Source organism: Geospiza fortis, unplaced genomic scaffold (assembly GCF_000277835.1).
Source record: "Geospiza fortis unplaced genomic scaffold, GeoFor_1.0 scaffold200, whole genome shotgun sequence".
NCBI lineage: Eukaryota > Metazoa > Chordata > Aves > Passeriformes > Thraupidae > Geospiza > Geospiza fortis.
In genome coordinates this window covers 1935209-1956361 of record NW_005054353.1, presented here as the reverse complement: position 1 = coordinate 1956361, position 21153 = coordinate 1935209, and the positions used below count along the sequence as shown (strand labels likewise).

Below are 21153 nucleotides of genomic sequence, written 5' to 3'. Positions count from 1 at the left end.
TTGTCTCCTGGTACTCTGCCCAGGAGCAGCACATGCAGCCTCTCAGGGGCACTAATGCAGACCTTTGGCCAGAAGACAACCCCATTATTGAATTCCCAGGTGCATAACTAAGCAGTGAGTGGAGAAGGGTACAGAGAACTTGTTTAGAAAGACTTTTTTTTTCCCTGAATAAGGAACAGGAAAAATCTAAGTGGTGAGATGTGCATTATTTCACTGCAGCTTTCCACTTTGTGCTTGAGGTAGCCACAACTGCTCTGCCAGGACTCCATCAGACCATGTCACTGCCAGCACATGTCCTCAGCCCCTGGCCCATACAGGTCTGTTACCACTTGCTGGCCACACACAGCACTTTGTTATGGCTAGCCAGCATCGTGGGGCAAGTCTTGTCCTCCTGACAGGCAGGAGGAGAGAGACATTTAAAATACAAGACCTTTATTTTTATAAGGCATGACACAGAGTGCAAGAGGTTATTACTGTAGTAAGAATGGGTCATATGGGGCATACAGAGCAAGAAAAGAAACTGGAACAGATGTCAGAGACAGAACTCCATTGGTGAGATTATGATTATGTAAGAGCATATGTCACTGAAAGGATCTGAAATATTGGCCATCAGGTAACAGGTAAATCTTTCATTAGCCACAGGCAAAATATGCTCATTAGTCAGCATCTCTCATTCCAGAAGTCCCTGCTAGGAGTTCTAGAATGTCCATGTCCTCAACTCCTTTGGAAGGATCTATGGATATGTGGCATGAAGAGTGCTGCTACGTCTCTGCGAGATAAATCAGGATTTATTCAGGGATTGGGAACTGAGGGCTCAGCATGGGACACCCTTGCCCACACAGCAGTGGTGCACACTTGTTTCTGTGCACATATAAAGCTGAGAGCAGAGAGATCCCATCATTTAAGTGAAGTACATGTAGTCGAACTTTGGCCTCCACTGCTTTGACTACAGAAGAAAACAAGGGTCTAAAAATAAGGAAATGTTTGCCTCTTGGAAATTTTCTAAGCAATTAATCTAAGAATTATTGATGTTTCTAAATTTGTCAGAAGAGGGAGGACCATCAGTCACACTCAAAAGTACCAGCTCTTTGCTGATAACTCATAAAGTGGAATGGCTTTTTAATGAAGTTCCAGAAGGAAGGTTTGCTGCCAAAATCAAGGATATTGCTCTATCCCACTCATACTACTTCATCAAGGAAACTTCCAAGAAAATTTTGACTTTCTCCCAAAGTTGTTGTGTGGGATGTGGGATTTTTCTTTTTTCTTTTTTCCTTTTTCTTTTTTTTTTTTTAGTGCCTGAAAGCCAACTCCAAAGCCAACTTTACTGCCAACCTTTTAAAAGAAGTAATGACAATATATGCTAATAGGAGGTTTCACAAATCAGTATGAGATCACTGAAACCAGTTCCCATCTGATCACACATGAATGAACAATGTGTGGGTTTGAACTGTGTTCATGATATGATGATAGCTCCACCTTTCATTCAGATTGAGATCAAATGACTATTACCAAGTGCTGGGTGGTAAACTGCTGATAAGTCGCTGTTTTATCATCCTGTGGAGACTAATTTGAAAACATCCTGGTTTTAATGTAACCAAGAGACAGATTTTAAAGCACCTCTCAGTGAAATGGATACTGTGCTTATTGTGGCTCCCTTTCCTAGCACAGTCATTAAAAAGCAGTGAGCCTCATAGGGTACATCCTTCTTTTAATAAAGAAAAAACAAGTAGAAAATCAGAAGTTTTTGGTATATATTTGCATAGTTATCAATTTTAAAATCTTTTTTGGTGGATTCCTTTGGTAATTCACAGGAGGATCCCTATGCTGCTCACTGGCTTAAGTGACTTTCCAGTGAATTCATTAGAAGATCAAGGTCTGAGACTTATTTTGTGGAACAGGATGTGCTTTCTTTATTGAATAAGTGATTTATATGGTGATTTTATATGGCACTTTACAAACAGTGGGCTGATTCTTCAGTGTTCATCCTGTTTCCAGGCAGTGGAGCTTCACTGGTTTTCATAACATGGGTAGCAGAGGAGAGAATTAGGAAATACTTGATGCATGAAGTGAGAGGAAGCATGGAATGCCTGAGGAGTGGGTTGGGACAGAAATTATTGTTGAAAGTGATGTGGAAGGGAGAATTGTCAGTTGAAGAGAATATAAGGACATTTTTAAAGCTATATGGAGCAAGCAGGAGGAGAGAGACATTTAAAGTACAAGACCTTTATTTTTATAAGGCTTGACACAGAGTGCAGGAGGTTATTAATGTAGTGAGAATGGGTCATATGGGGCATACAGAGCAAGAAAAGAAACTGGAACAGATGTCAGAGACAGAACTCCATTGGTGAGATTATGATTATGTAAGAGCATATGTCACTGAAAGGATCTGAAATATTGGCCATCAGGTAACAGGTAAATCTTTCATTAGCCACAGGCAAAATATTCTCATTAGTCAGCATCTCTTATGCTTATGTACATTTTCACTCCTCTCCATGTCTGAAAAGTAATACTTTCCAGGAAAAGGAATCAGATCATCAAAATCTGAATTTGTAGCTGACTTTGGTGATGATGCTGTTCAGAGTTCAGAAACTGCTCTTAAAAACAGCAGAACCAGTACTCCACCATTAGGGCAAAAGCAGCAAGGCAAATCATGGCAGATGAAATGGTAACAGTTTTCTATTAATTAGATACCAAATACGTCTTTGCTACATATTTCTTTTGGATGAGTTAACCAGAGAGAGACACAGAGATTAAGCCATAGATGGTCTTCTTCCAAGGTTTCCAACCCCTGTTGCTTCAGAGATGATATATTCCATTGTTAGGATATTGTTTTGATGGTGCATGGCATCAAAAATGCCATTATTTGCAAATGCTAGTAATAGGAATGGACATGCATGGGAAATGCAGAAAAACTTAAGAGTAATTATCTGACAGACTTTTTCAAAGACAGTAGGAAAAATAAGAAAGATTGTGTTTGTTTTAGGGAGCTAAGGAATAGTAGTGGAAAGTAAGAGATAGGGGAAAAAGAAAGGACAAAGTTTTATATACTAACACAATAAATAAAAGTCCTGGAAAATGAGAAACGGGGAAAGGCACTAAAACTCACATACAAGAAATCTCAGAGAAGCTGACATCTTGAGAACAGCAAAGAGGCAAAAGTACACTGGCCTAAAAATGTAACAGGATCAGCTTTTCTGTTTATTTACAGTCACTAGGAAGTGGTGAATAGTGACATTTTGTTTCATGTTGGATAGAATCTGGTTTTCCTAAAGTTAAACTTTGGAAAGAAGCTTTCTACTGGCACTCCTTCTTTTCTACAAGAGTGATACAAATTGTTTGTTGTTCACATGAGAAAAAACAGTTCGTTTGTTTGAAGACAGTTATCTGATGGACTTTGTTTACTTCCTCAAAGGATGTTAGTAGTGAAGGAAGAAGTGCTGTTAACCCTTTCTTTTGTGAAGGAGTTCATCTTAGTTGAATTTACTGAAAATTTTCAGTGATGGCAGAAAGGTTTTCCATCTCATAATTCATATTTTTCCGTCTAGATTTTGTCCTGGATTTTATACATTATTTCTTGTTGCAATTTGTGCAATGCTATAAACTTGTAAAAAAATTTCTTGAATTCATGCAAACAATTTTTTACTACACTCTGTTTAATGACTGTATGATGCATGGCATTTCAAAAGTTCCTTTGTAAGCCAGTACTGTATATGAGTGTCTACTACCTAACTTAATATTGAGAACTGCTATGGTTTTGTTTACTACTAACAAACAATAGTAACAACATTGAGATTATAAAAGCATTTGTTTACACCTGTGTGACAGACAGACAGAGAAGCATGGCAAATTATTTTTGCACTTAATTTGTCAAATGTTTTTCTATGCCTCATAAGGGAGTTTGCTTACCGACCTTTACCATGTTGTTCAAACTCCCAAATTCATTCCTGTTGAGTAATTTCTAAAATCAGGCAGCACACTGTGTTATGCATGAAACAGCAGTTGGGTAAGACACAGCTCTGGGTTTTTCACAGCGGGCTGTCAAGACTGGATGTCATTCTGACTTTCAAAGTGAATACAAATCAAAATCTTCTTCCAGTAACTTTATAGATTATATCCAAGCTAAGTTTCCTAAGCTAAAGGTTTTTTCAGGTTTGTGTACAAATGGCGCTCAGAGGGAGCAGAATCTCCACATTAAACGCCTGTTGTACACCCCCAGCTCCATCCATCCCTCCCAGGTCAGCTGTCCATGTAGAGTGTGGAGGAGGAGGTGCTGTAAGGTGGCTTGGTTAATCATCAGATTGTCAGGAAAAAGAAGAGATACTGTCATCACCAATGGTAACCACATCCTTGCCGATGGAAACTTTTCAGGGGGCACAGCAAAGCAGCTGAACTGGGGCCCATGGCTGAGCTTTGCAAGCTGACTGCATTGCTGGACCAGCTCAGGGGCAATTATATTCTATTAGATGGTTTTCCTGTACCTTATCTGCAGCCCAAAGGTTGTATGTGGAGACAGAGAAGAGGTCTTACGAAAAAACAGCAAAGACATTGTTTTAAAACAAAATTTAAATATTACTTTCATTTGTGCTAAAATCCTTCATGTCAGCATATCTTCTCAAATAGAGTTCATATTAGGACTCATCTGAATGAAGTTAACTTTTGAAATAAAATATATTTAACTGTTAATGTTCAAAAATGGGCATTTATCACGGAGCAAATATTCTATTTAAATTATCAGTTTAAAACCTTTGTAAAATGGAAGTAGCTTGGTGCTCTGCAGTTTGGGAATTAAGAGTTCCTTTCGAATGTAGGAGCTGTAGGCTGTGCCATATGTCACCGGGAGGATGTTTTCTCATATATTCACAGGAAAATCTTGGATTTGCAAGATGAATCCGTGAACTTGGCAATAGAACATGAGGAATAAAATAGAAGTGGCTAGCCTCAAACTCCCCTAGACAACCAGAAGCTAGAAACTTGCCATATGTCATTGACTTCCATGAGCAATGCTGAGCAGTGGAATATCACCCTCTCTTGCAGCATTAAATACTGCCCTAAGTCATTAATACAAAGCAGATGGCTTTGTTGTTGATTAGAGCTGGTTAGGATCTGAAATTCCCATTCCAAAGGAAATTTTGACATTTGTATTTATTTTCACTGCATATTGGAACAAAACATCAAAATTTCCCACTGGGATGGATATTAAAACTGCTCTGGAAATACCAAGTTATTTCACTTCATTGGTATTGAATTGTTTTCTCAATAATACCAAACCAGTGTATTTCTAAAATTAATCAAATATAAATGCCAGAACAAAATTAATAAACACATAAAGTAACACTGAAACATTTTGCCATGTTAAAAGGAAAAGATTAAATTGAAATAATAAATTCTGACATTTTTACCAAATTTTCTTGAATGTGACAAAACATTTTGATTTCAGCTAAGCTGCATTACCCTAATGGAAATGGGCTCTAGTGAAAAAATGTTCACCCAGTGCTGTTTGTTCAGGGCCAGTAATGTACAGTAAACATACAGGATCATCTTGCAAGTTCAAGGATGTAAAACTTCTGAGAAATAAGACATACACAAAGAGAAAATTAACACAATATATGCAGTTTGGGCACATCTTTGAAGACTGCCTTAAAAATTCCTACAACTCCCACAAAATTCCTTTAGTCATCTAGATGTCTCTTACATTAGCTCTCTTTTGTTCAGGCACACTTGAGAGTGTTAAATGCTGGACAAATCATCCTTGGCACAGACCTTCATATTTATGAACTTGTAAACTGTGACATTATCTTAGTGAGTCTTGTTTCCATCTCCTTAGCAAAATTCTGGTCCTGACTGCCAGAAACTCCCACTCCCAATCTCCAGTTGCCTACTTTCCTGGAGAAAGTTCCAATAACTGCTTTCAATATGGAACAAAACCTCACAGTTACTGTCCAGGTAGGAACCTTTGCAATCATTCCTTTCCCTATCATAAGAACATCTTAAAAAATATCTAGTTTGCCAGCTAATGGTCCATTTTTTCCAGTATCACTATTTCTTTTTTTTTTCTGTCAACACCAACTCTCTGCTGTGGGATAGGAAACCATCTGGTAACAATTTTTTTAAGGGGAGTCTAAGCACAAATGTCAGTCTTTGGTAGTCACATGCTATTTATTTACAAAGATAAAAAAATCAATATCATGAATTCACATCAGCTTCTCATCTTACTTTGTGCAACGGTAGCTTTCTGCTTTAGTTTCCACTACCCTCCACCGAGGTATTGCATATAAGATTACATAAAAGGACCAAACAAGATGTAGGACAGATTAGAAACCCGATGAAGTAGCTGCTGGATGAGTTTGGTGACTGGTGTGCTCAGGTGCACTGGGGAAGATTATGTTACCACTGGTGAGTGCCCTGCACAAAGGAGAGAAGCCCTGTGGAACAAAGGAGAATAAAGTGGGTGTGACATGGCTGGACATGTGAGCATCAGGATAAGGACAAACAGCAGTGACGCAGGGGTGTAGGAAGGGTGGCTTTTCTAAAGCACTCAGGCCCTCAGCAGGTACCAAAATCAGTGGTGCTACTTTCTGGCAGGTCTCAGTTTACTGGATACAGATGCTTTTTGAGAAACTACCTATTGCACAGGTGCCCAAAGGGAAGGTGTGTTTTGGGCTTCTCAAACTTGTTTGAGAAGCCCAAGTTTAATTGTGGGTACTGGGAACTTGAAAAATGTGACCTTGAGCATTTTAGGAAATGTGACCCAGAAAGGTCTTGTTAACCAAAGAGACTTTAGGCTCACAAGTTGCTTAATAGGAAACACAGTAACTGCAGAAAATCTCCATCATTTGGACCTTGATGTATGGTGTTCTGAAAGAATGTTGATAGATAAAGTCACCTCCAGATGGAACAGGTGAGAGATTTTTGCCAGCTCCCCTGCTGTCGGCTTAACACTCATGTTTATAAATACTGCAGATGTCCTGTGCTTAGTGAAACAGCTGAATGCAATAAAATCTGGAAAGGCAGCCTCCTGAGGGTGGATGTTCTAATGCACTGTTAGCAAAGTCTCTCTTGCCCTTTGCCACACAAAATTAGGCAAAGGCAAACATACTTTTACAAAAATACTATTTCCTTAGAGTTTTAAGAAATCAAATACATAAATATATATATCTAATTCCCAAAAGAGTCATCTGAAGTCTGCCAAGACAAAGAGGAGTTATTTTAAAGACCTTAGATCGTTCTACCCAGGGTTAAAACAAAATGTTGTGGTTTTTTTCTTATGCACCATATGGTAAAGTGTTGTTTCTCAACTTCACAAATGAATGATTATGAACCAAAAAAGCATGTGAATATTGGCATGGTTTTTATTGTTGTGAGTTCTAAAAGAATTAGGAAGAAATGAAATTAAATAGCAAGACCTTTTCTGAGTGTAAGAGGAGGGGTAAACAAATCTGTATGAGTTCTTCCTCTTTTGTGTGGTTTCTCTTTTTTTTTTTTGTTGTTTGCTCATTTCTCATTAAGGAAGAAAAGGTTATTTTCAAGCCATTCTGGATGGGTGAAGCCTTTGCTGGCCCTGGGGAATGACTGTCCACCACTTACTGCATCATCTTTTGCCCTGCTCATACAGTGATGGCAGCACTTCCCAAAGGGACTCCAGACAAAGCCCAGGACACTGAGAAAGGCTGAAGTGCTGGATGCCTCACTGTGTGCTCAGAGGAGCCCACATTTACACCCTCTTACAGTTTGGAGGGTCACTGTAGGATCTGGGAACATGGATTGCTGTATTTGTATCTCCAGCAGCCCCTTTTCCATGTGTCTTCACTGCCTGATGGTAACTGAGCAGACAATCTTCCTACAGATCCCTAGGTGTGCTCTGTCTAAGCAGCAGAGATTTTGTGTAAAGTGAGAGAGCTTCATCCCCCTCTGTGATAGCCAGGCTGTTGATGCAGCAGCAGCAGCAAGTACCTGACTCCAAAAGGTTAATGACAGACCTGACTGCCCCATGCAATCAAAATCTAATGGGGAGAGGTAGCCCATTACAGACACTCCTCTTTGGTGGATAGATGTACACCAAATTTCAGCCAGGAGCAGCTTCAGAAACAAGCTCTGAGTCCTAAATACAGAGCTTTAAGATGGAAAGAGGGACCAGCCATGAACGAGAGAGGAATCACTGCTCAGTGTGACACATTGTACAAAGGCACCTAACCTGCTCTTTTCCCCAGCTCCCAATATTGGAAATGCTCATGTGCCTAGTCATCCTTCTTGTGCCACACACTCCACCTTTCAGGAAATGCTTTGGAAACAGAGACCTTTTCTGGAATCCCCAGTGATGCTGAAGGTGATGCAAAGGTGAGGGCTGTGCACATCAGCCCTTTCACCGCCTGCGACTGAGGCACTGTGTATTGGTCTCTAAACAGCTCCAGCCAAGACTGGAGCATTGCTGAGAGTACCGTGACAAGCACTAGGCTGTTGTCTAGTTAGCCCAGTGGTGCTGAAGACCCCAGCATTTATTGAGGGGACACTGCATCCCCCTCCTACACCCACCCTCACACCAGCCCTCACTGCCAAAATGCACAAAGGAATTATGATAAAGAGAAATAGGAGACGAAGTGCAGCAGCTGTAGCATTTCTCTGCCAGAGCAAATCTGAAGGGAAAAGAGCCTGGGCTTTTGATGTTACCCATGAGCACCTCCAAGTTGGAACCATGGGAACTCCGTGCAGCTGCTCCTGCTTGGACTGCCCGCCTCAACCAAAACACAGAGCTATAAAGGATTTGCTTTTATTTCTGGTTTTGAGTTTCTCCTGGGGTAGCAGGAAAGCACAAATTCTGTCAGGAAAGAACAAATTCTGTCAGGAAAGAACAAATACTGTCCAAGGAGAAGTTAGGGACACCCTTGGTACAGGAAGGATTCCCAGTAAGGGGCTATAGAAACAGGAAGGTGGCACTAAACAAAACAGGAACTTAGAGCAGTGAAAATGTCAGGATCCTGGAATCGAACTAAGATCCTAATACAAAAATATCAGAGAATATTGTGATGAACGTGTTTGGATGTACGAGTGGGCAGCTGGGTGGTACATGACCCCTCTTCCTTCAATTGATAAATAAAGCATAAATACTGAATGATGATCCTATCCACACCTCTTCCTTGGGTTTTTTCCTCTTAATTTCTTCCTCAGTCTTCATGCCTCTTCTTTGATGTCAGCTACAGTTTTAGCCAGACGTATTTGTACTTGTTTTACTCCACTGCAAATCTGTTTACTGCTGTTTCTTTTGAATATTGTAAGAGAGTGTCAGATTTTTTTTTTAATCTTGCTCATTAATTTCATTCAGTTTTTGCTCTTTGCCAATAGAAAGAGATAAATGGAGGATGGCAAGGCTCAATTTTTTTTTCTGCATGTATTTATTTTTTTTTGTTAAGTCCCTGTGTAGTTTTTAATAAATTTGGTTTTCTTTCAAAAATATGTTCGAAGATGCTGTTAAAAAAATCAAGCAAAAACCTTTCTTGGCAAGCATCTCCACACTGGTTACTCAAATGAACGTGTGAAAACAAGCTAGAAATGGCCAGAAGGAAGCAAAGTGGCTGCTTCCAAGAGCCTGAGGGGTTGTTTGCTGTAGGATGGAAATAAAAAAAATCTCTTGACCAGGTAGTGCTTACACGTGACAGCAGGAGACTGAAACCAGAGGAGCTGTTCTTCCCAGCACAGGTGCTGCTGCTGCTGCTGTCACGAAGCACAGTGTCCCACCAGCGGGATCCTGCACTGGAATTTCCAGTGGGACAGTGGAGAGTGGTGGCTCTGAGGCTGTGAATGGGGAGCTCAGGGACTGGTCACAGAATCTCCTGGGCTGGAGCACACCAGAGATCAACCAACACATCCCTGCCTTGCTCAAGTCTCACTGCAGAGCTCCAAGATCACAAGACAGTGCCTTGCCCAACCCAACATTTACTGTTGCGTTTGCATTCATGGTGAGGCCATGGCCACATTGGTGTTCCAGCCACAGGGAAGCAGCACTCACAGATGGGGAGGGAATGTACCATTTGAGATGGCTCTTGTTCTGAACTGTCTCATTACATAGCTCATACAGCAGTTAGCAGTATTACAGCCCAAAGGAATAACTGACCTTACGAAAGAAACTTAGCTTTTATATCAGATTGTGTTCACCAAGCCTTGACTTCTGTAAATGCACATAACTTCCCCCTTTCTGTAAGGGCATGGACACAGATGAACCAGTGCTGCATTTGGGAGCTTGTGTACTCTGTATGTGTACAAGTAACAACAGAGTTTGCAGACACTGACACATTGTGGTGAACCGGTACTTGGTATTATCTGAAGCTTTACCAAGCCATGAGGGCAGCTGGCAGAGGGGAAGGAAGAGAGTCATTCTAATGCAGTGAAGTTTAATAACAGGGCAAAATTTTGGCCAGGAAGCCCTAGGGACACATCCCCAGACAAAGTCTCATGCTCTGAGATGCACCTCAGTCTCCCCTCGATATCCCTCCACTTATTGCAGGGATGCTGTACTGCAAGGTTTGGTCAACCAGGACAGAGCAGCACCCCTTCTCTGAGCCTGTGACAAAGCTGAGTTGCACAGTGGCAGCAGAGAAAGAACTGGTAGGGGTGCCAGAAAGTGATGGTAGAGGAATTTAACTTGCCAGAGCCCTGTCTGCTGTGCTGTGGAGGCTGGTATGCAGTGACAGGAGAAGACTGCTGGTGGGTAGAACATGAAAGAAGATGAGATCCCTGCCATTTCCAGATGTGCAGACGGCTTAAGAGATAGATGGTGTATATGAGTCCAATTGTCATACATCCAAGTTTTCAGTAATGATCTGACAGGAGGAAAAACCATAGCAGTGATGGTGAGTGGAGAATCACACTTGTACCTCAGAGTGCCATTGCCACAGGGGACTGACTTATGCTGGAGCGTTGCTTTCTCACCATTGTCAGGTAGCAGAGCTGGTTCAGAGTGATGCTGTTGTCCTTTTCAGCCTTTAGTTCATTCCAGCAGTCATCAGGATCTTGTGCAGCTGTTTGGCAGAGATTGAAATCCCACAATTGCTAGTCTCGGGAAAATGCTCAAATTATGTGTTAGAAATATATTAAAGACAGCATTGCATCCATAAGTGGATTATTTATTGGAAACAGGTCAAACTCTGTGTTAGAAACCAAGAATCAGAAGTACCCAAGAGCCTAAAACTTCAATTTTTAGAACAAGGCTTCCCTGCACAAATACCCCCTTCTCATAATACTTTTTCCAAGCAGGGGACTTCCCCTCAGATTTAAGCCTAAATGAAAATTAAGAAGTCTTGTTGTCTTATAGCAAAGAATGAAAATTAAGAAGTCTTGTTGTCTTATAGCAAACCTTCAAGAGGAAAAAGAAAACTTTTTTTTTTGAGGAAATATGTTTAAATGTTTGCATTGCATTTTTGCATTGCATTTTTGCATTGCACTGCACTCGTTGCAGTGGATTGGCTGCATGCTGCATCTTTCCAGCTCCTGCAAGGTTGTTGCTTAAGCAGGCAGTGTTTGCCTTACTCTGAGGTTTCAGATTGAGGTAACAAGCGTGTGTGAGCGGCAGCAAGCTGCTGGCAAAGAGACACGTGGTAGCAGAGGTGTTCACTGCCCTCCTGCCCAGTCAGAGCTCCCTGTGTGCGGAGAAGGCTGAACCTGCACACACCGGCTCTGCTGCACTGTGGGGAGAGCCATCGGTGCAGGGTCACTCCTGGCTTGTGCTGAATCGTCACAGGCCAGCTGTCTGTCAAACAGCTCTGTCATCTTCACCTTACAAACTCCACACGTGGACCTGAATAGAGGAACTTGAAGTATTTCCTTTCAGGAGCATCTCCTATGACATTTCCTCTCATAATCAGTGAGCAGGGATTCCTTCCATAGCAGCCGCGCAGCAGTGACGCTTTACTTCCTGATTTTCTGTAGTTGTTGGCTGAAATGATACCAACCTTCCAAGCCATAAGCACATCACATTCTTTTACCAAAAAAATACTGCCTTAAGAATTAAGACCTTGATATTTTGGTATGTTCTACATAGCAAGTCATTAATATATATTATATCTAACACTATTGTATCAGAGGAAGAAAATGCAGAAATGCAATTAAACATATTCACTAAACACTTAATTTGTCTTTCTTTTTGTACTCCTACAACACCCATTTCTCAGTATTGGCAATATTTTACTTTGCCATTGTGATTGCTGCTCACTATTTACTTGCTGTATTTAGAACTTTTAGTCATTTATTAGAAATTTGAAAGATCTACAGGAATGATAAAGTGTGAAAAGGTGTGAAAATCAGTTTCAATTTAATTTTTTTCTGTGCATGTATTGCTGTTATTGTTAGCAGACATCCTCTTAGCTTATTGCACTCTGGCTACAATCTAATCTATCTTGAAGAGTCAGACAGCAGTCTATGAAGTAATTGTAAGGATCTTCAAGTGTCTTCAATGATTTTCTGTACTAGGACTGCAAAAGCATTTTGTTGTTGATAGACAGAATAGGCACAATAAATCCCATTGTTGTGGTTCCTAGAACACCATCTATTAAAAAGGAGCAATCTGGAAGGCAAAGAACATGATAAAAATTCATCACAGCTGGACTGAGGAATAATGCTACAAGTTTTGACTGCGTCACCTGGCATCACAACAGCTGTGGATTTCAGCCTTGTACTGCAAGTCACATATGGTTAGCTCTCCCTTTCTGCCTGGAGAGCACGGGTTTTTCTGGTTGTGATGCTCTGCAAGGCACTGCACTCTACTCTTCTGTGGTTTTTATTATTTGGTGAAAATATATTGCACCTACAACACTGTGCAGCTATAAAGGCATTCATTTTTAGAGTGAAATACAGTCTTATTGACCACCTCTTCAAGGACCCTGCCTGCATCTTACCTCAGAATTTCATTTTTCAGAAGACTCTCAACTAGAAATGTGCAAGCTGAGTTTTCCATTTTCAAGTGTTTGAGTTATTAAAAAGCAGGAGGCTTTTTAATGGCTAATTCTAGCTCATTCCCACCACAGCTGGCTTGCTCCTTAGTCAGCAATCTTCCCTTCCTACTCTCTGGTGTGGAAAGTGTGCTGCCCCTGGCACGGAGAGGAGCGAGGAGCTGCTGGCCGGGGTGTGGGCAGCTGCTGCCTATGCTGGGGATTTTACTGGGGGGTTTGTGTTAAACTGGTGCCACTATAAACTGACCCTGGCCACTTCCAGTTGCTCTTCCATCCCACTGGCAGACCCTGATCATGTTGTTTTGCCTGACATAAAGGCCTCTGGCTGCTCTAATGTAATCCATTCCCTCACTAATTCCCAGGTTGTTTATTATGGGCCCCATCCAACACCCATGGAAAGCAACACAACATTCAGCTGCCTTGACAGCTGTTGGACTGTCTATGAAACAAGGACTTTTTTTGCTGTTTTCAGGGCATGAAGAGCTTGGATTGCTTAAAAACTGTACAGCATGTTTTGATCAGGATGAAAAGACAAAAGGCAGTAGAAAAAATTACCTTTGAAGTGGCTTCTTCCACTTTTCAATTTTTTTGGAGACACTTTGGAGGAAAATATACTGTTTGGTCAACGTAGTCAACCAAGCCCCTGAAATTGTCAGGAGATGGATAGGCCTCCATGGGGCAGGATTCTTCACCCCTCCCATCCTCCTGTCTGTGAACAGGGAAGCCTGTTCTCCATGAACCATGTAGGCAATGTGTTTGAACAGGACATACAGTTACCAAACTATGATCCCGTTTGTTTTTTGCCTTTTTTCATTTATATGTTCTCTGTATTCTTCACACATATATTTGTAACTCTGTAGCCTATTGTATTAGTGACTAGTTTCCCAGTACTTTTCCTTAGCCCTTCCCTAGGCAAAAAGACAGAATAAATGTCTTTCCTTCCAGAACTCCAAGCCCCTGGGGTACAAGGCCCCAGCACTATCTTGGTTCCTCCTGGGAACCAAGGCTGAGAGTGCTGAGGTGAAAACTCCAAAGAAAGGGTTTCACCTGAAGGAAAATTGCATCACCACTTGTATGTCCTCCTAATTGATGCTTTTTATCAATTATGCTAATTCCCTAAAACCCATAAAATGTATTCACCCCTAGAGGGGGTAGACTTTTGTGGACATCTCTCCACAACTGCTCCTGAAAGCCTTCAAATAAATATCTGTTCTTATATTACCTCCTTACTAAAATTATGTTGTTTCATTCCCAGATTGGGAAAAAGGCAACAACAGTATGCTACCAGACAGCCATCAGTGAATCCTGGAGACACAGATGGATCTAGGATGGATCCTGTAGTTTTCCACTTGAGAAATACAGCTTTTTGGTCATTCTGGTCCAAGAACACAGGAAATTAAGGAATCAATCCTCTAGCTGCCTTGGGGAGTTCAAAGTCCTTGGGGAGAAAGGGACCTTCCCACAAGAAAAAAAGTAGCATCAGCCTAGGGGAACCTCAGTTTCTTCTTCCCAGTGTCAAACAGAAAAGACAGTAGATTAGCTTCAAATAGTGGCACATTTCTCAGTAGCTGCTTCTGTGATGTATCGATACTGTATTATTCTTTGTCTTTTAAAGGCAATATCTTGGTTAAGAAAGGACATTGTATTGAATGCTCATTAGCCATTCCAGTCATCATTATTAAATCCATCTCTGGGCCAGAGACTCCATTCTGAGACAGTGTGAATCATGTTTAAATTATTTTGCAATTCTACTTTAGTTATCCATACGTCGTATCTTAGTTGTGACTGTCATTTGCATGAGAAATTCTCAGGCAAGTTTCTGTCAGTAGAGAAGGGCTTCCCACAAATCAGCATGATGTTAAATTTCCAGTAAAACTGATGTTGCCTTTTGGAGCCAACACACTCAGGCTTCAAAACTTAAAACCTAAAGGCATCCATCATTAATAAATGTGCTGCACAATGTGATCTGTACCAACTTGCCTCAAATGAAATATAATTAAGGTGATTTAATAGAGACTGCATCCAATAATACTTCTTAATGGTTAATTTAAGGGAAATGAATTTTCAATTTCATTGCCTGGGTACAATACACAATAATAGTTTGAGTGGGGGAATCCACTGTTGATAAAATCTCTTCAGATTTTATCTTAATTTTGAAATAAAATGGGAATTTATCTGTGCCAAACAAAAGAGGCAGTTTCTGGGTTGCTTTCTGGTTATAAAGATATATGTAGAATGGCTTTGGAGCTACTGGTTTCAGCATACCCTGCAGTTGCACCTTGATCCCATTTTGGAACAAGACCAAGGGAACACAGACCTTAGTACCAGTCTGGCTTCCACCAGAGATACAAATTTTGTGTCTCATTAGGGCAGGTCCTCAGGACAGTTGGGTGATTGGGATGGAGGGTGTGCTGCAGCACACAGCTGCTGTTAGCTGTACCTTGCAACAGCCATTGCTTGCCTCGTGATTTCAAGGGCAAAATAGGATGGCAATGAATTCTGTGTAATTACTGTTCTCCAGGCTGTCAAAGGACAGTGTAATCAACATGTAGATTGCATTTATTAATTTTTCCAGAGTATACCTGTAGTTCTGGACATTGTCCAAGGTTTTGGTTGATACCCAAGAGTGAACAAACTATCATCAGAAAACTCAGAATACAGCATACTGTTCTTCTACAGCCTCCAAACTAATCAGTATCAATAATTAATAATAATTCATATGTGTTTGTTTTTGCTTTGCAGGTAATACTTTAACTCCAATATGGGAAAGCAAAACAGCAAACTACGCCCTGAAGTCATGCAGGATTTGCTAGAAAGTACAGACTTTACAGAACATGAAATCCAGGAGTGGTACAAAGGCTTCTTGAGAGACTGTCCAAGTGGACATTTATCTATGGAGGAGTTTAAAAAAATATATGGAAACTTTTTTCCTTACGGGGACGCTTCTAAGTTTGCAGAGCACGTATTCCGCACTTTCGACGCCAACGGAGACGGAACAATAGATTTCAGAGAATTCATCATAGCCCTGAGTGTAACATCTAGAGGAAAACTGGAGCAAAAGCTGAAGTGGGCATTCAGCATGTACGACCTTGATGGGAACGGCTACATCAGCAAGGCAGAGATGCTGGAAATCGTGCAGGTATGTGCTGCTCAGAGGCACCCTGGGCTCCCTCCCTGAGAGCAGGTTGTGAAGCAATGTTACACTGAATGAAAAACTGGCAGCCCTGGTTTCCAGTCTTCTATAACTGCTTGGATATAAAATTGTGTCACAATTCAAACTACAGCTTAATATCCGCTGCAAGTTCTTCCTGAGCAACAGGCTGCATGGATATTTCCTCCCTGGGCTCGAGCGCAGCAACTAACCTGCTGATAAATGTGATTCTCTAACCCTGTCAATTAATTATGATTAATTGCAGTTGAACCAAGTAGGTATACTAGAGCAACCAAGCAGCATACTTGTAAGGAAGGCAGGCTCCCTCCACAATAAGAAGTAAATCTACTTTGAAATCATGTTATTATGAAGAAGCAGCTCAGCTCACATACTATAAAGGTGTTTTGTCTGCCTAATTCCAGTGAGGTCTGCATTATTAGAATCATACTAGCTGTCTTCATACTAAGTTGACATATAGATAAACCTTATCTGAGTAGATGATGATTCCATACATAGCTTCTTTGGTTGTGTTTGCTTGTGGTGTTAGTAAGAGTCCCACGTTGCTTTCTCCAGCATGTTTTTGCCCTTGAGGCATATCACTCTACTGAAAGATGTAAAACATTTTTTATATGGCAGTGTATTTACACAGCTTGAATCTGTATAATGCAGCACTGTTGGAAAAAAAAAAACCTGTTATCAAGATCCTTTCCTTTCCCTGGAAATTTTGAAGTGCTAACAATGTACTGTATTATTCAGACTTGTATTTGCACTGAAAACCAAGGGACAGTAATGCACACAAATTACAGTCTGTGATGGCCAGCTGTATGTAGGGAGTCAGCCTAATGGGTGGTGCTCCTGTCTTTCTACCAGAGCCCTTCTCAAATCCTTCAAACAGTGGCCAGTGCCAGCACTTGCACTGCTTCAGCAAGACCATGTCCAGAGCTCAGCTGCAAATCTAGAGTTTGTTGTCTTTCACTTGGTCTGTTTTGTGCTGCTGTGTCTGAGTTGAGGAGCAGGACCTCCCTGTCTGCACCATGACAAACCCCATGGAATATTTGCATTGGAAGATCCTCTGGTCCTTACAAATCTTCCTCTCCCCCAGGCAGGGTAAACAGACCGTCAATTATTGTTTTTCTGGCTGTATTTCTCCTCATGAAAAAACAAAAAGATTCCCAAAAGAACTAATGTAGTACATAGGAAACACAGGAACCAAAGCTGGGTGACTGCCCACTCCTCTGGAGGAGGAGACACCCCAGGGGCTGCAGGACCCCTCACTGCTGTCGAGGAGCCCAGGAAGGCACTGTGCTGACAGGCAGCACAAACCCCCTGGGCAAGGAGAGCTACAAACAGGCAGAACTTGGCCACAAATTTGTCCATGTCAAATGAAATGAAAATATCGGTGGCTGGATTTTCTGTAGTGAGCCAAAGAAGGACCAGCAAAGCTGGAAGCTTTTTCCAGATCTGCTTGCCAGCAAGTCTAGAGGCTGAAATGCTCTGCCTCCTCTTCATATTTATGTCAGTACCAAATCACAGCATTGTCTTTTACAGCCATGGTGCCATCACCAAACAGAATTGCAGCTTTGGGGTCGGTGTAGGGCAGCATTCTGTCAATGTGTGCATCCAGTGCCCAGCAGCACTTGGGCTGGGCACAGCCCCCAGCCTGGCACTCCAGCAATCCCTCTGCCCTTCTTGGGAGGTTTGGCTCTCTCTCCTTTCAGACTGAATGTGAAACTCAACTGCATGATGCTTATAATCTCACCTCATTTTGAGGGACCCAATTTTGGGGACCACACAAAAAGCAATTATGGAAATGAACAGCCTGAAAAGCAGTTATTTCTGTACCATGGACTATCAGCAATTTTTAAACCATGAAAGGTGCCCTTTCTGTGATGGAGCTTCCTATAAGGCAATGTCCTTGTAAATCTCACCCTGTTCTCTTCTTTTGGGTTTTTTTTAATGCGTTGTTCTCCGTGTATTGCACTGGTCACCAGGAGCTCCTCCCAACGGGATGGGATTTGTTTTGTAGTCTCTGGAAACATGTTCAGCTGATATCTGAAACTGAAGTAGATGAGCATATTTTCTTGCTTTGTTGAGAAGTTCCTTTGATGTAGAGCAATTAGATACAAAAAGCCAGCAAACAACTATCACTTTCATTTATGAAAGATTATTATTTTTTCATATGGAATGACAAGATCCTGTATCAAATTGCTTCCTGGGGGCCCTCAGCCATCACAATTTTTCTGAGAGTGAAAATCAGAACTCTCACATATCTCTATGTCTCAAAGGAACCCATTGCAAGTCCCTTATCTAGCATACATTTTCAAATTGATAGAGTGGGATTATGTTTTCAATGGGATTTTTCCTGAGACAATACATCAAAATGAATGCTAAAAGAAACACCTTTAGTCTAAAAGTCTTAGTTTAACAGAAAAATACTGTCCCTGTTACTGTGGGATTACTGTATTTTAAATAGCATAGGGGCAAGGCACACTTTTCTTCTTTTTCAGTCTGGTTTTTTTTTTTGTGCTTTGAAATCCCTCTTTCTGCAGTGATTTTCACTGTTGTGCTGATGCTTCCTTGCATTATCTTTGGCCACTCCATTGCTCTGGCCTGATCTAACAGCCCTGCAGGCATTGCACTCCTGCATTGATTGCATTAAGGAGATTGAGGTAACAGTGGCAGCAGCAGCCCTGGAACAGCAGAGCTGCTGGTTGAGATGTCCCACAGGAGCCCTCATGACTGGCCAGCTGCCAAGGAGATGAAGGTGAATGGTCCATAACAGCTTTCTCAGGCCTGTTTTCCTTGCTAGATGGCAAAGCACCTGCATTCCTTTAAGCTCTGTACACCATCATGCCCTCAGCCAGCCCAGGGCACTCACCATGCCTGTCCATGAGCATCCCTAAGCCAGTCTCCAAAAAACCCTGCTTAGAGATCCACATGGAGCCAGCTGCACAGTTTGGAAGATGAAGGACTTTAGTGATGTGCTGACAGTTGTAGAGCCTCAAAAAAGAAGGTCCACAGGATACTGCTACACTCACCAGGCACAGCACATCTGCAGACTACTGTGGGAAGAGGCTTCATAGCCTGCCCTCTTGACAGACCCTGTCACAGCTCCTCTCAGATTCATGTCCCAAGCTTTTCATATCTCCCATATGTTTACCTATAATCTAAATAGCTCAGTCCACTCAAAAATAGCTGCAAACCAGTCAGAAGATTTGTTCCCCTTGCTGAAGCAGGACATATTTGGCTAGTCTCTTAAAATAAGAGTTCAAATGGGAGATGGAAACCTTGCTCTAAGGATACATTTTTTCACTATATGGACTCCAAAGGCATTTTAAGAATACTGAGCAGAGACCAGAATAACACTTTCAGTTTAATAAAAACAGGGCACACACATTTCACTTGCTGGGATTTGCAAGCCAGGATGAAACAGAAGCTGGTATGGGAAGAAGCAAAAGCTGATATAGCTCTGTAAAGGCAGTGTCAAAAATCTCCATGACATTGAGAGGAAAACAATTTTTTTCAGACAAGTCATTCACTTCATGAAGCTTCTAGCCATTACAATTTATTTCAAAAGAGTAAAAAGGATCAACTGAAAACGTGTGCTGTCATTGCTGCTGCCATCACCATAATGAGCTTTTTGCCAGTTTGCCAAGTGTACCAGGAAAATGCAGCCCTCACCAAAGCTTCTGAGTGCAGCAGTGGCAGCCAGCAACTGGGAGCAAAACCTGTGTGAATGGGCAAAGGGATGAGACTGCCCTAAAATCACCCATTGCTGTTCATCCACATGGAGTTGGAAATTCAAAGGAGGTCAGTAGGGCAGCAGATGAAGCTGGAGCCTGTGCTTGCTCAGGTGACATTCCCAGGGCTCTGGAGGCACAATTCCTGGAGGCATTCAGGGTGCCAGGGAGCTGTAAGGAGTGCTCCTGACAGAAGTTCACTTACTGAAGCTGCCCTGACTCAGGAGACTGCTGGCAGGTATCAGCTTCCAGTGCAGAATGCCACTGGTGGTTTTCAGCCCAGGTTCTGGGAGGCCAAGAGTTGCACTCCATGTGGAGTGGAGCCCCTGCAGCCTCTCAGTGCCAGGTCCTAGCCCAGGGTTAGCACAGCCCAGCTCTGTGTAATTATTGCATGAAACCAAATTCCTTTCAGAGCTTGCTCTTTCAAACATACAATAAAGAGTTTTGTGTAGCTGCACTGAATTAATATGGGGCAAGTCTCAAGATTCTTAATCAGCTTTAGCTGGCTTTTACTTTGGGAAAACTTCCCGATGAACTTCTGAGTAAGGACATAAGAATTTGTCCAGAGTAACCATTTTCAGCATGAAAAGAACGCTCACTATGTTATTCCCATCTGGCTTTCCTAGAATATCTCATCTGTTATTCCCTTCACACGCCTCTGTGAAAAGGACCCTGTAGGATGAAGTCATCCTGAAGTGCTTTTTTTGTCCTAAAAATCTGCATATTCTTACTATGGTTACTTTGATCAGGGTAAACATGCCCTCACTCCCAGTCTGGGGCATTCCTCCCACACTTTCAATGCAGATTCTCTGCTTTGCCGTCCTCTCACCCAGAGAGAGGGAATGACCCCTCCACCTCTCTTCCTACCCCAGACAAAAGCCAGACAGCTTCAAATGCTTAAACACTGGCAGATTTATAAGCCTCATCTCTGCTCTGACCCTTGCAAGCCTTGCATGCTGATGAGGATGAGCAAGGTCTAAATTCTTACTGTCCATCCTCTCCATTTTTCCCTTCCCTATTGCCTCCTTCCCCCAGTTCCCTCATCCCTGTGTTTACATGATTGCATGTTCATCCTTTCTTCTGTGCTCCTGGTATCAGAGTGTCATGGTGGTGTGGACAGCGTCCCTGCCTCTCCTGAGGCTCTGCCCAGTACTCTGGAACACTGATTCTCCTGGGAAATGGCAAGGGTGAGCTGTTGGCAGAGGAGAAGCCAGCAAGACGGCCAAGGAAGCGGCTGCTCCCTAGGCTGAGTGTAAAATGTCTGTGCTGCTTAGTGGCATCCTCCATCTGTGCTGTTACATTCCTGGAGCCAGTCCTTGGGGATCCT

General features: G+C 42.0%; 1 protein-coding gene across 1 annotated transcript in view; it reads left to right on the top strand.

The window, feature by feature from the left end:
- NCALD (neurocalcin delta) overlaps positions 1–21153 on the top strand; it is a 58272-nt gene that overhangs the window by 25536 nt on the left and 11583 nt on the right. Inside the window, exon 2 of the mRNA XM_005423460.3 lies at positions 15678–16074. Within this exon, the coding sequence (XP_005423517.1) occupies positions 15697–16074 (378 nt within the window). The 5' untranslated portion in view covers positions 15678–15696. The remainder of the gene's footprint in view (positions 1–15677; positions 16075–21153) is intronic.